Here is a 14,308-nt window from a genome sequence, read left to right as displayed (position 1 = left end):
TCTCCGAGGTAGCAGAAGGAGCCTACAACCTCCAACTTGTCCAGACCAACTTGGATATCACTCTGCGGCCTGCCGTCAAGAGGTCGAGCAGTTCCTCTGCATCTTGAACATGGATGGACTAGTTATTAAGTGCTTTATTGCAGACTAGTGAACATTAATAGTCCCTAGTCTGTACGGACTATAATGCTTGAAAAAGTTAATTTCAAACCCTGCATCTAGATTTAGTCACTGTTGTATTAGGCCAATTCAACTTAATTAGTAGATTATCATCCAAGGTCAGCAAAAAGTATGGGGCGGGTGGGAGGATTTTATTTTTTAATTTTTATTTTCTGAGAAAAATATTAAAGACAAACAAGTTTTTTTCCCAACAGATCCGCGTCATTTAATGGCAGATGGATATCAATCTATGCTATTTTCATACACTAATTCCAGGTTAAGCTTTAATTTAAGGATATAACAGAAATATACCTAACTTCTTCAAGATTTACATCTGTAAGAATGCGAGAAATTAAGAAAACCATATAAATCTATTTTCTTCACGTGATTTTTCACGTTCCTATACCGGAAATGTAAACAAATAGTGTAAATACCGGAGTCGGACATGAAAATATTCCAGAAATCGCAAGTTTCGCAAAATAAAAAAATTCGGGGCAGGCCAATTTTTGAGGGACGGGTGGGGATGATAATCTATCAATTAAGTTGAATTGGCCTTAAACTTGGGTAACAATTCTATATCAATACTGTATATGCAGGCAAGGTATTGTTAAGTCCTTAAGCTTCTGGATTCTCAGTGATTGGTGATCATGATATTCAAAGACTCTTTAATGATTGACATTGCACCATTTAAGCAAAGATGTGAAGTAATTAAACTTCCTTTCTTTGTTTGAGTTAGAAACATATGAAGTGCAAGATCTCTGAAGTAAGGAAAATTACAAGGATTTAAAAATGAAAATTGATAGAATGCTTGTGAATTATTAACCATTGTCAATGTACACCCTAATCACCTGTCTTAGTTTCTGATTACAGGATACAGCCTTCATGCATACCTGATGAAATGTCTCGAGTATATTTAAATTATATTTTAGGACACAAAAGGATGTGATCACTAGATGATACATACTTTAAAAAAGAGGAAAGTTTTAAAAGAGGAAGCCTATTCTAGTTTCCATTTCAGAATTTTTATTGTGTCATGTTGTTCATATTGTAGAATAGTACATATGTCCTTTGTTGATGTTTGACAGATTTTTTGGGGCGTATACATGTAAATGAACCAAAGTTATTCAGATGACCAATGCATCTATGAATGGTCATCTGATTAGACTCTTGGGGTTTATTTCTATAAGTAATTGCATACAATATCTCTAATAGATGGTGTGGAAAATAGACAGGAAATGAATGTAAAATATAGAGAAATTCATATAGGCACCAACAAACACGTGAAGTGGGTCCTATAGTCTTAGAACACCGACACTGGTAGATTAAGGGCCAGGTTACGGGCTCTGTGGGAGCATTGCAGGCCAAATGTAAACTAGGCTTCGATCATTTGATATAAACATCAATAAATAATTTATAAATGGAAAAGAAAACAAATAATAATGGATACATTGAACGTTTTGATAAAGATACATAGAAAAAGAAAAAAGGGAATTTGTTCCAATGAAGTCAAATTGAACAACTTTGAAACTTTTAAAAAAAGGTTTAGCAAAGGCTCAGGTGAGCTTGTCTGCTAAAAATTTGTCTATGTCATTGGTAGGGCTGCAACAGGTACCCGAAATAACCGAAAACTGGGGGTTGTGTTGTTTGGATCAGGTTCCTTTCCGTTTGGGTCCAGTTTTTATGATGGAATCATTATAAGAAATCCATTTAAACAAAATGGTGTCAAAATCTGGCTGTATTTTGATCAATTGTTAAATGATGGCATTGCATGTGGACAAAACAATGACAATATGTAAGATATATAAGACCCATTTAAAATACGCCACAGAATCAATATTGTCAATGATAAAACATTGAAAGCATGGAATGAAAATGAGTAGAAATGACAATGCAAGTACCATGGATGTCGAGTATATGAGTTAGAGTCCACATCCATGAGTAATTATTGTAACAAAATACAAATAAGGGTTTTTGATTTTAATTTGTATATTAGATTTTTAAAATAGCTACATGTATATACACCCGAACTGAAATACCCGAACCTAAATTTAAAAATCCTGAACGAACTGGACCCGAAAATTTTTGGAACCATGACAGCACTAGTGATTGGCATTGTAAACTTTTCAATTTCATCTTCTCCAGAACCATTCGGTCAATTTTAACCAGACTTGGAACAGAGTATCCTTGGGTGAAGGGGATTCAAGTTTGTTCAATTGAATAACTATCTCCACTTCTAATGGGAGATAATCCAAAAAAGGCCAAAAAATAAGGTAAAATCATTAAAGATCTTTTCAAGAACCACTGGGCCAAAAATTTTGATGAAACTTATGTGGAAGCTTTCTTACAGGGGTTTTGGTATCAGGCTGGGGCCAATATGATCAGTTATCAAATATATTAACAGTTGAACATTTTTAACTTCTTTTTCATAACTATACTATTCTAATTCTTTTCAAATTTGGTATGTAGCATCTTTTGGACAAGGAGGAGGGGCAAATTGTAAATGCTTTTGAGTCAAACTTTTTCATCAGAATAAAGAGGGAAGAAAATCTTTGAAAAATATTTTTCCTAAAGAATAACAGGCCAAGGTGACTCAGGTGAGCATTGCGGCCTGGCATGGAACTCTTGTTTTAAATGATTAACACCTTGTTTGATTGAACTGTCTATTTAAAAGTTGTTGCTTGGTGGCTGTCAAGGCCCATGGTCCTCTGGTTTTATAAAGAATAATTTGCTATGTTGTTCCTTAATGTCTTGACTGCATTACTGAAGATAATTGATGGGAGTATTGATACTAGTGTACAAAATACTCAAGTCTAAAAAAATAGACAGATGTGTGTTCTGTATTTCTCTGGACAACATATGCTTCAAAATTCAGATTTGTCCATGCTGATTTTTCTAAATGAAAGCAAGATAAGGCACCTATCCATCCTATTCTTTTTGTGAGAGCTATTTTTCATTGACTATAAAAGAATTATAGTTTTTCTGGGATGTAACTGTATGGAATTCCATTACAATTTCTGTACAATCAGGGATTTATTGAGATTCTATTTACTACCGGTAAAGGGTACCTTTCCCCCTTTGACAACGAATGAATATTTCCCCTTCCACAGGTAAACATTCCCCTTGAGATGTAGAAACTACATGAAAGTGTATAGGAATTTTAACAAAAATAATTTTATACGTGTGTATTTTAAATATTTTTTTTATAATTAACAAAGTCTTGCAATATAGACAAGGATCAGTAATCAATCAATTGATGTGCCTATTTTTAGGTATTATGATCTGAGGTTGTCCCCCTCCTCTCCCCTGGAGGAAGCTCATGATTGCATTGTCAAAAATTCCCCTTAAATATGAAATGGGTTATAAGATACAAAAGCTGGATAAATCCCTGACAATGTATATTGTTAAGATTTTAAGTTTTGAGGAAGAAGAGTACCCATGAAAGCCAAGAAAACTTGTCATTTATCCCATTTGATATGATTCTTTCAACAGGGGTGTAGTACACATACATGCAGTTATATGAAGCTGGAAGAAGTCTGACAATATGCAAACAGCTTTAAAGAATTTTTGGGTGAAGATAGCGGAGTCTCAGTTTGGCCATTATAAGGATCCATTGACAGAGATTTTATGGTGAACGCTGTGATATCCTATGCAGACACTAAGACTTGTATTTATTTTATTCATTTATTAATTTTTTATCATTTCTATCATCGCATTGGTAAAGATAAGATTACACTCTTCTAGTTTTGGTTGTGAAAAGGTACTTTGTTCACAAACTGCAAATTGTAACTTGATTTGTCATTTTGCATGATCACTATCTGTCACAAGCCATAGAGGTAGGCCAGAAAGTTTTGAATACCTCATTTGAGGGCTTAAAGATCTTTTCTAATTCAATTTGTGTGTTGTCTGTTTGAGCTAGGCTGGTGTTCGTGAACATTTTGCATTTTTGACTTGGTTCTGGAACCATGGGGCTAAGTTCATGTCCTTTTCAGAGGGGGAGAGAATAAGAAGTGAAAAATAGGATAGGGTGTTGATAAATCTTCTTTAGAGCCACTGCACCAGAAAGTCAAAACTTGTACAACAGCTTGTTTATATGAGGGGGTTCTACTGTATTTGAAAATTTCTTTAAAATTCTTCTTCCCAGGAACCACAAATAATATGTAAAAGTAATGAAGCATCCTCATACATCACAGATTTAGGTTTGTTCGAACTAGGTCCCCAAGGTCAGGATGGGGTCACAGAAAGGGTTCAGAGATTTACATAGGATTACACAAGAAAAACATTATTTGAAAAGGTTCTTTTCAAGAACCATGGGGGTACAAGATGTCAAATTGATATGTATTAGCATCCTCATGCAGTGTATATTCAAGTGAATTCACACCATGGTTCTTGATGCGACTACATCATTGGATTACATAGGAATAGATTGTAAATTCTTCTTTTTTAAAGTTCTTTTCACTCTTACAAAGTGCAGTTTTTAAAATTGATATGTTAGTATGTATTCAAATGTAATGTTGATTCAAGTTTGTTTAAACCAGAACCCCGTGGGACAGGATGGGACAGTAATTGGAATGGGGGGTTTATAAGACAAAAATGTCATTGTTCAGCTGAGCAATGTGGCCCATGGACATTTTGTTGCTACAAAATACGTATACATATATTAAAATTAAACATGAGAAATGTATGACAGATTTATGAAAAAATTACTAGCAGGCTTTCTGTTAGATCATGTTGATAGAGGACTGATTTCATGAATTTTTCTTGTCATACATATATAGTAAAGGAACTGTTAAAAATGTATATTTATAATTATATCAAAATTAGATTAAATCTATGATTAATTGAAAGTAGATTGCATTGTAATTCAAACTACACAACATGTGTTGATATGCATTTTATAGGTCATAGTCTCACAAAGCTTCAATGAATTTTATCTAATTAACATGCATGCATGTAGTAATTAATGTCAAATATTGCCCACAGAACTCTTTGATACACGGTGAACAGTGTTTATTGAATTACATCATGTGTGATGAAGGATGAGGTTATATGATCTCTGATTTTTTTTGTTCATTCATTTTTCAAAATGCTATTTTCTTATTAGCTGATTGTTACCTGGTATTAGTATTCACATATTGTGACAGATTGCGTACTGTTCAGGATTTTAGGCAGATCCACACTGTACTCTTCTGTTTGTTTTTTTTTTTTTGTAGACGTGAAGCCTTATATAAGTGGAAGGCTCAATCAATTATAGATCATAGAGCTCAAGTCTTAACACAGAGAAGCATTCAGAGCCATCATATTGACTGCTGTACCATAGGAAGCACCTGCTGCATTTAACTATTACACCAGGATGAAGATGTATTTGAAAATTTTTTGCCTTTACATATTGTGTTTTGGAGGATTCCTGATGGCTTCTGAGTGTCCTCAAAAAGGGGGTAAGCAATAATCATTTTTATTTCACTTGCTTCAGAAAATAAACAGTTGATATTTTTGTAGGGTGGATAGGTTTAAAAGGATGGGTATCGAAATAAACTAGTGTTTGGTGTACATTACATCTTTCACTTAATTGTGTTATGGTTGTGAAGAAATATCACATGAAACTCCATGGTATGTTAATTGTAACTATTAGTTTCTCAAGAATATTTCTTCACCTACAAGTTTTATATGAATGAATATGAGTTTTTGCATGCCTTGTACTTGAACTAAAAGTGGAGCCCATTATGCAAATGGCTGTAATTGCTTAAATCCTTTTCTAACTGAATTGCATTTTTCACGGTAGAAAGTCTACTGAAGTAACAATCAAGGCAGAGGTACTTTGAAAATTATATCCTGCTCAAATTTGATTTATGATCATGCAATTAGAATTTAATGTTTTTCTGCAAAAAAATTATAGAGATATGAAGCATTACTTCATTGGAAAATAACCTTTTCTAGGAACGACAATGAGATTCACATACAGAATCTAGAAAAAGGGTTACTATGATCTTGTTGAAATGAGCTTGATTTAGAGTATTTCAGGGTGCTAATAAAACTGGCAGTTATGCATGCTGTAGTAAAACCAGTCTTTCTGGGTCTATCATTTCTCCCCCTACAATATCCTCACAGTCAATTCAGTTTTCTTTCATGCATATACAAAGATGTACTATGTATGTTTTGCTCATTCAGTTTCTTTTGTTAAATGATTTGGACCCATGTACAATTCATTTAAATATTTTGGCAAACGTGTCGTTTTGTCAATTTAAGTCTTGAATAAGTTTTTGCATAGTTCTATGTTGACATTTTCATGCAAGGTAAAAACTTTAGAAAGAGTAATGGTTAGAATATGTTTAGTGAAATAAATGACATTATTCATTTGGATTGCTATTTAGGAAACAAATTATACTGAACTTCAAAAATTTTCAGAACGCTAGCTGAAGCAAGTCATGCTGTGTGAAATAATTAAGACTTTGTGGAGATATTGGACAATTCAAGCTGAGAAACTCAATAAAATGTTGTTTTGTGTCATAATGTTGAACAGGTGTGCAAAATTTGTTACCTTGTATCAGTATTTAGTTTATATCAGAAATAATTGTAGCACTGTTTTTATATGACAATGAAGAAGGTTCTCTACCTCCATTTGAAATAGAAGTTCTGGAGCACTAAGGTACATGTATACTACAAATAGTATTATTCATGGTCATTTGTATGTCACAACTTCCTCTTTTATACTATACATTAGACAGAGCCTTCGTAATTTGTCAAAATTAGTCAAAGTTTGCCACCTTAGGATGGAGGATGTTATTTCACAGACTTTGTACCACTTAAAATTTATTTATTTTTTTTTTTTTTTTTTTTTTTATATAAAAAGCATTGAAATATATATATAACACTGTCTGTCAGTCAGTCTGTCATGAAAACTTTAACAACAACAACCCCATGTAACTTTGCAAATACTTTTACTCACTGGTTTCACATTTGGCATATTTAATGAATGTGTACTTGTGTTAATTAAAATATTAAACTTTTAGTGCAATTATAGGTCTGACTCAAGAACAATTTGTTGAAAGTTTGAATTAATGCTATCAGTTTCTTTTCTTTGTGATATACAGGTACATTACACATATATGCAGATTTATATTCTAACTGATCATAAAGTAATGCATCAGTGCCAAAGGCTCCAAAATATGAATAATCAGATCAGCTGGAAGATTTAGTAAATATACTGTACAGTGTCCTTCTGACAGCACCTTTATAGTGATCAGATGGAAGATTTAGTATGTATAGTGTCCTTTTGAGAACACCTTTATAATAATCAGAGCTGCTGGAAGATTTAGTTTATGATACAGTGTTCTTGTGACAGCACCTTTATAGCGATCAGATGGAAGATTAAGTATATATACAGTGGCCTTCTGATAGCATCTTTATAATAATCAGAGCAGCTGGAAGATTTAGTTTATATACAGTGGCCTTCTGACAGCACCTTCATAGTGATCAGAGCTGCTGAAAGATTTAGTTTATAATACAGTGTTCTTGTGACAGCACCTTTATAATACAAATACAGCATCCTTTTGACTGCATCTTTATTATGATTATAGATCAGCTGGAAGATTTAGTACATGTACAGTAATCTTTTGATAATTATTGCTTTTGGGCATTTGAAATGGTTAATGTTTGGGGGCTATGTACATCTCTCTGCAAGTTGGAAGTGGATCAAGAAGTTAGGACTAAATATTATGCACTATTTAATTTGGAATTTTATGAATTTGATAGTGAAAGCTCTATAGTTTTGTAATGAAAGCACATGGATGTAAACAATTAAAATACCAAAATGGCAAGAATTCAGATTTTGGTCAACTGTTAATTACAATATATCTATTCATATATTAAATATCACACATGATTTGGTGTGTTTTTAGCTTTTTTGAAAATATATGTAGTCATTCAATTTAAAAAAATATGATTGCAAGTTTATGTAATAATTCAATGATGCCAAAAAGGTGTGTTTCATTTACACACATGCAATTTTAAGATGTGTCGAACTTAAGGAGGTGTGCTACACCAGAGAAATTTGATGTAGATGAAAAGTGGAGGATATGTACAAAAATATTTTGAAGTTGAAAATTTTCAAATTTACTTTATTTTGTCAAAAAATACAGTTTTAGTAGAAGGTAATCTGAAAAAAATTTAAAAACCCTGCTGGACTCGAACCTGCGACCTACAGGTCAGCAGTCGGTATTCTAACCTACTGAGCTACTCGGCTAGGTATCTAACTGGAAAAGGAAAAGTCAAATATTGCTGATATCGATTTTTTCATCCATGTTTTTAAAGGAAGTCAGCCATTATGACGATGTAGAGTACTACCTTAAGTCCATTATTTTAAATGTGGAGTTCTAAATTAGATATATATGCATCCTCATAGTCCAAATATAGACCTGTCAGTTTCTTCTCATTTCTGTGAGAGAGCTCATTTTCTTGAAAAATTTGCAAGCTATATTTAGAAAGAGAATTGTCACAAAAATTGCATTGTGGCAAATTTGAAAATAGCACCTTACATATTAGATTAATTACAAAATCAATTTTTGTTGCTATATTGGAATCGACAACAACCCACGCCATCAATTTTGGCATTAAGAAGGATCTTTAAATTAAAGATACCTGAAGCACACTCCATAGTGTAGAAGTAATAGCTAGGCCATTTGACCTATATCCGTATGTTTAGTGTAAAGTTTTTCTCAGTATATTGCACTACTGAAGGAATAAACCATGACATCTTCATTAGATATGATGATGGGCTGAGACATGTATAGCTGGAGCATGCTGTGTGGAACATTTAGTCTGTGTGATAAAAGTTGTTTTTGCTCTGACACATAACAGTGACAGTTCCGTATGTAGGTCTTAATTAATTAACAGTAAAGTGCGAGGTTGGGGTGAAACCTGTCGTTTTCTCCAACAGTTGATATACTAGAAAAATTGAGGGAAGAAAGTTAACACTTTCTCATCTTTGTGAATTCCATAAATTTACATTGAATAGAAAGAGTTTTATACACTAAATCTCTGAATTTTTTCGGTATTGCAACTCATCATTTTAGATTTGAGTAGGTAGGTAGGTAGTTTTTTGGGGGTTGTTGTTGGGGTTTTTTGGTGTTTTTTTTTTTTTTTTTGACAAACATTGAGAATTAAAATTTATTAGATAAAGGTGATTATATACTCTATTACATTTCAGTTCACACCTGGCAGTATTCAAACACTGAAACTGAAGTATTTTATAGAAATAGATTTATTGATCATACATAGGTCAGACATGGGTATAGGGTGTGGCTTTCAATTCCACAGATGGTATCATCCAAACATCAAAGGCGCTCCTTGCTTGATGTTTCTTTGCAATATATCCTTTATATTAATGTTGACATTTTTCAGGTTCTTGTCAAAATCATGAACATTCTTTATTCTGTCATAAGAAGGTAAATGTGTTTCAATACCTCTTGAGTACATTTACTTTTACAACTTTATCAATGTTTCATCAGTCTTCTGCCTCAGCATACTAAGTATCTGTTGGTATGATTTGTTGCACACTTTTTGGGACCATGGCTTTTGTCAGCTCACCTTTTGTCGGTCTGTCTGTCCATTAACTTTTCACATTTTGATCTTCTTCTCCAGAACCACTGGGCCATTTTCAATCAAACTTGGTACAAATCTTCCTTGGGTAAAGGGGATTCAAGTTTGTTCAAATGAAGGCCCAAGCCTCCTTCAAAGGGAAGGTAATCATGAAAATGCAAAAATAGGATGAGTCATTTAAAAATCTTCTTCTCAAGACCCACTGGACCAGTAAAGTTGAAATTTACATGAAAGCTTTGCTCAGATTCAAGTTTGTTAAAACCATGGCCCCTGGGGCTAGGGTGGGGTCACAATAGGTGATCAAAGTTTCACATGCAAATATATAGGGAAAGTGTTTTAAATCCTCTAAAAAATCACTGGGTCTGAAAAGTGGAAATTTACATGAAAGTTTCATGGCATAAAGTAGATTCAAGTTTGTTCAAATTATCATCCCCAGGGGGAGGGTGGGGCCACAATATGGTATCGAAGTTTTATATACTGATAATATATAGGGTAAATCTTGAACTATTTTAGCTAGAGCTTTCATATTTTGTATATACATTTTTATGGTAAAACCTTTCATGTATTCAATGGTGTTGTGACCTTGACCTAAAAGTTTGACCTACTTTTAATAAAAATCTGACATATTCATTATGTTTTGAACCATTTAAGGTAGATCTTTCATTTTTTGTATATGAATTTCTTATGGCAAGACCTTTCATTTCATATCATGTCCTTTGACCTTGTGACCTTGAACTCAGAATGTGACCTACATTTAAGAAAACAACCTCTTAAGTATATGTCTGAACTATTTTGGGTACAGTTTTATTTTCGTATATAGATTCTTTATAACAGGACAGTGTTTGATCTATTGACTTTGGAGTTTGACTTACTTTTTTTTTAAAAACCTGACTTAGGCAATATCTCCTGAATTATTTAAGTTAGGGCTTTCATATTTTGTAAATATATTCTTTATGGCAGGACCTTGTTATACTTCAGTTTTAAACCTTATGGCCAGTTTGATCTCAAAACAGCAAAATTATGTTTATTACTCATATTGGTGTTGAGGCATCTCTGTTATGTGAATTAATTTTCAGTTATGTTGTGATCCTTTGGGGCTAGGTTAGGGCCGTAATATGGGGTCAAAATGTTTCATGGGAATAAAGATTGATAAAAATCTAAAAATTCACAACAGCTGAATATCAACATTGCCAGGGCGACTCGGGTGAGGGATGTGGCTCATGAGCCTCTTGTTGTAATTTTCTATTAGAATCAAGAGTCACTGACAAAACTATACTGCTTGAACCATCACATGCATTCTTAAATGCCATTTTTGTCCCATGCCGCAATGCTCAGTGGGACATAGAAATACTGGTGTCCGTGTGTCCACATGTCACACTTCATTTTGTGGACACAACTCCTCAGAAACCGCTTCACGGATTTTGTTCAAATTTGCTGGATGTATGTAGTTTATCATATTACACAGCAATTTTGATTCTACAGATTTTACAGGAGTTATGGAACTTTTGCGCTTAAACTTTTTTTTGTAGCAGTGGCGGGCATATGGCTATGTGTAGCAGTCTTGTTACAGCTAATTTGACTCATGATCAAGACACTTAATAGTTTATCGAAAAATCTATATAACCAAGAAATCCCCAAAAAGAGTCAGTTGGATAGAAATGGAAAATATTTGTTCTCTTGAAAAAATGTAAGTCTGACAGTTTTGGGTGAGTTGGATGTGTTAACTGCAAAGAATCAATAAAAAAAGCTGCAAAAATCATTTAATTTGTAAAGGATATTGGCTGGACAGAAATCTGCTGAAATAAATTATTGAGTACCTAGGATTCTATTATTTTGAAAGTTACCTGATATGGAATAATTCTATTTTTAAAATAAAAAATCAAACAAAATTTTTAAATCAAGGCTGGCTACTGACAAACAAGTTGATATTACAAGTGTCAACAGTCTCCTTTAAAGTCAGCATTTCGCAAGTTCTAGGATGGTTTATAATGATCTAGTTTGCCAATGCAAATTATAATTGGGTCAAATGCTGTTTGATGTGTTTCATCCTGATTGTTAGGCTGTTCTTGGCACACTGATTTTGACAACGGATTACTTCGTTTACCTGATCAAGATAAAGGGCTCACAGCAAGTGTGACCGGTCAACAGGGGATGCTACTCCTCCTAGACACACGATCCCACCTCTGGTATGTCCAGGGGTCCGTGTTTGCCCCCTCTCTATTTTGTATTCCTTATAGGAGTTGTGAGATTGATCACTGTTCGTTATCTTCATCTTTCATCCAGATAATGATTAATGATTCATTGTATAATAATCGTTTATGATCAGTTACTTCCTGGAGTTTAAATGGGTTAACCTTTTAAACAGAAAAAATATGATCCAGGGAAAGTTATAAATATTATGCATATTGGTTAAATGGGAGATAATATATTTAATATTTAATTTTTATCATCTTATCAGATAGTATTGCATTATTATCAGTGGTTATCACAACCTATGTATGATGTATTGATCCATGACAGTGCTACCCACATTAATGATTTCTTCATTATAGCCCGAGTATCATTAAATATTTGATGTAATCTTGTCTTTGCTTCATTTATCACGTACCATAAACAATACGTATAGATAGAGGCTGTTACATTCTATTGTTGGATATTTTATGAATTAGATGAGATTTTTTGATCCCTTAAGTCCTTCAGGCTGACCTATTGAAATCTTTCTTTATATATCCTCATCTATCTGAGGAACCCATTAATGGTTTGTGAATGCATTTTTCCATCCATCTGTTCATTAGCTTTTCTGCATGGTTCTGTCTTTTAAATATCAATATGAGCCCAGGAACCATCCAACCTTGCCAGGGAAAGGTGTGTCTAGATCAGAACTTAAGTTACGGTGGCATCATTAACAGTTTTATAATCAGATGACATTGTACTATAAGGTGTACAATCATCAAATCTTTTCAAAACTGTTATAGGGAAGGTGTTTAGCAAACTAATACCAGGCTCCGGGATCATGAAACTGTCTTAAACTTTAAGATTGTCTTAAATCAATAAAGTTGCACTTAAATCTTAAGACTGGTCTTAAAGTGGATCACAAAAAAATCACTTAGGCTGAAGATTGGTATTTTGTCTTAAATTTTAAGACTGGCTTGGAGCTGTCTTAACTTTCTAAGACTATCGCTAAGTTCGTTCAAAATGGCCGCGCTGGTTGCATTTTTGAGGCGAGTAAGAGAAAATCAACGTGATGTCCGTCGTTGAAGATGTCTGTCCCTACCATGAAGCGGACAAATCATTTATTTAAGAAACAATAGACTGTCGGTAGATCGAAAACAGGATCTTGACGTTGAAAATCATATAATGAAAAAAAAAATTGTTTTTCTCTAAGCAGAGTATTGACATAAAAAGTTTGTTTACAGGAAAAGAAGTCAAATCCATGTAATCGAAAAATAACACCGCTAGCCCAGAAAAATTGAGAGCGGTCGTTTTCAAATATATAGGCATAAATATGACTTCTTATGTGATCAAAATATCGCAGGATTGATCGCCCGATTGTCCGTTTCACTGCCTGATTGTAGTTCGTAAAGTAGATGTAAATGTGAAAGTAGCACGTACACATACGACCGTTTCACTAAAAAGTTACGACTACAAATGTACATGTATTTACCTGACTGAGTTTGTTGACAATGTGGAAGAAGAAAACAATCATTACTTGCAGTCTGCATTTGCACACGAATAATGTGCAGTCCGAGCCCGAATTTGAAATTAATTAGAGTTATCCTTCTTTGCTACATGTACGCACACAGTCGACAAAATAATAAAGACATTGAATTTAATAAAATGATCGCTTCAATCACTCTTACATTTCAACTTTCATTCATTACTACTTTTAGAAAGAGGGAGGCGACGGGGTCAATACATCAAAATTTGTATGCACATGTATGTAATAACGAAAATATGTTTCTTTTTAATAAGGGGGGGGGGGGGTGTTGGTACATGTATGTGCCTGCGTCAGCATTAGTGATCATAAACTAGACGTTTTAGACACTGACTATGTTGTTTAAGTCATTTATTTTTTATATCTTTTTGTTACCTCTACGCAAAAGAGTTCCTTGTTGCTATAGCAATTTAAGATTCTAGACTTAGACTTAAGTTAAGACAATCTTAGTTAAGATTTACTTAAGTTCGTTTTGTGATCCATTTAAGTCAGCAATCTTAGCTAAGTTCAAATCTTAATTGAAAGTCAAAATTTTGACTTAACTTTAAGACAGTTTCATGATCCCGGAGCCAGATCACATTAACCTCAGTCAAGAATAAGAATGGTATGAGCAAATGTTTCCTGTTTGTTTGTATGCTGTATTGTGTCCCATTTGAATTTTTTTCTATTCATATAGAAGTGTCACCAACTGTGGGTTTATAGTGCTATAAATTTTGACCTATGGATAATGCTCAAGTCCATAGCAGTGAGTGTCCTATATCTTGCCATTACATTTGTTTATAAGGAAAGACCAGTGACTTTCACCTCTAGTGCCAGGCACATGGCAAAGGAACAGGCATTACC

The 14,308-nt window shown here is 33.6% G+C and overlaps 1 protein-coding gene and 1 long non-coding RNA gene across 12 annotated transcripts in view; one reads left to right on the top strand and one right to left on the bottom strand.

Annotated features, from left to right (window-relative positions):
* The window catches only part of LOC125669765 (protogenin-like), a 92,315-nt gene that overhangs the window by 34,147 nt on the left and 43,860 nt on the right, over window positions 1–14,308 (top strand). For 3 of the 11 annotated variants that reach the window (XM_056162917.1, XM_048904519.2, XM_056162915.1), the window contains 2 exons: window positions 3,646–3,783; window positions 5,367–5,591. In XM_056162917.1, coding sequence (XP_056018892.1) covers window positions 5,507–5,591 — 85 coding nt within the window. In that variant the 5' untranslated portion in view covers window positions 3,646–3,783; window positions 5,367–5,506. Of the gene's footprint in view, window positions 1–2,298; window positions 2,427–3,645; window positions 5,592–14,308 lie in introns of all 11 variants that reach the window. The other 8 variants (XR_008802480.1, XM_056162913.1, XM_056162919.1 and 5 more) reach the window with 4 other exon arrangements.
* LOC130054200 (uncharacterized) overlaps window positions 1–14,308 on the bottom strand; it is a 53,020-nt gene that overhangs the window by 29,836 nt on the left and 8,876 nt on the right. The gene's annotated exons all lie outside the window — the stretch shown is intronic.

This window comes from Ostrea edulis, chromosome 4 (assembly GCF_947568905.1).
Source record: "Ostrea edulis chromosome 4, xbOstEdul1.1, whole genome shotgun sequence".
In the NCBI taxonomy this organism is placed as follows: domain Eukaryota; kingdom Metazoa; phylum Mollusca; class Bivalvia; order Ostreida; family Ostreidae; genus Ostrea; species Ostrea edulis.
This window is presented reverse-complemented; position numbering and strand designations above follow the sequence as displayed.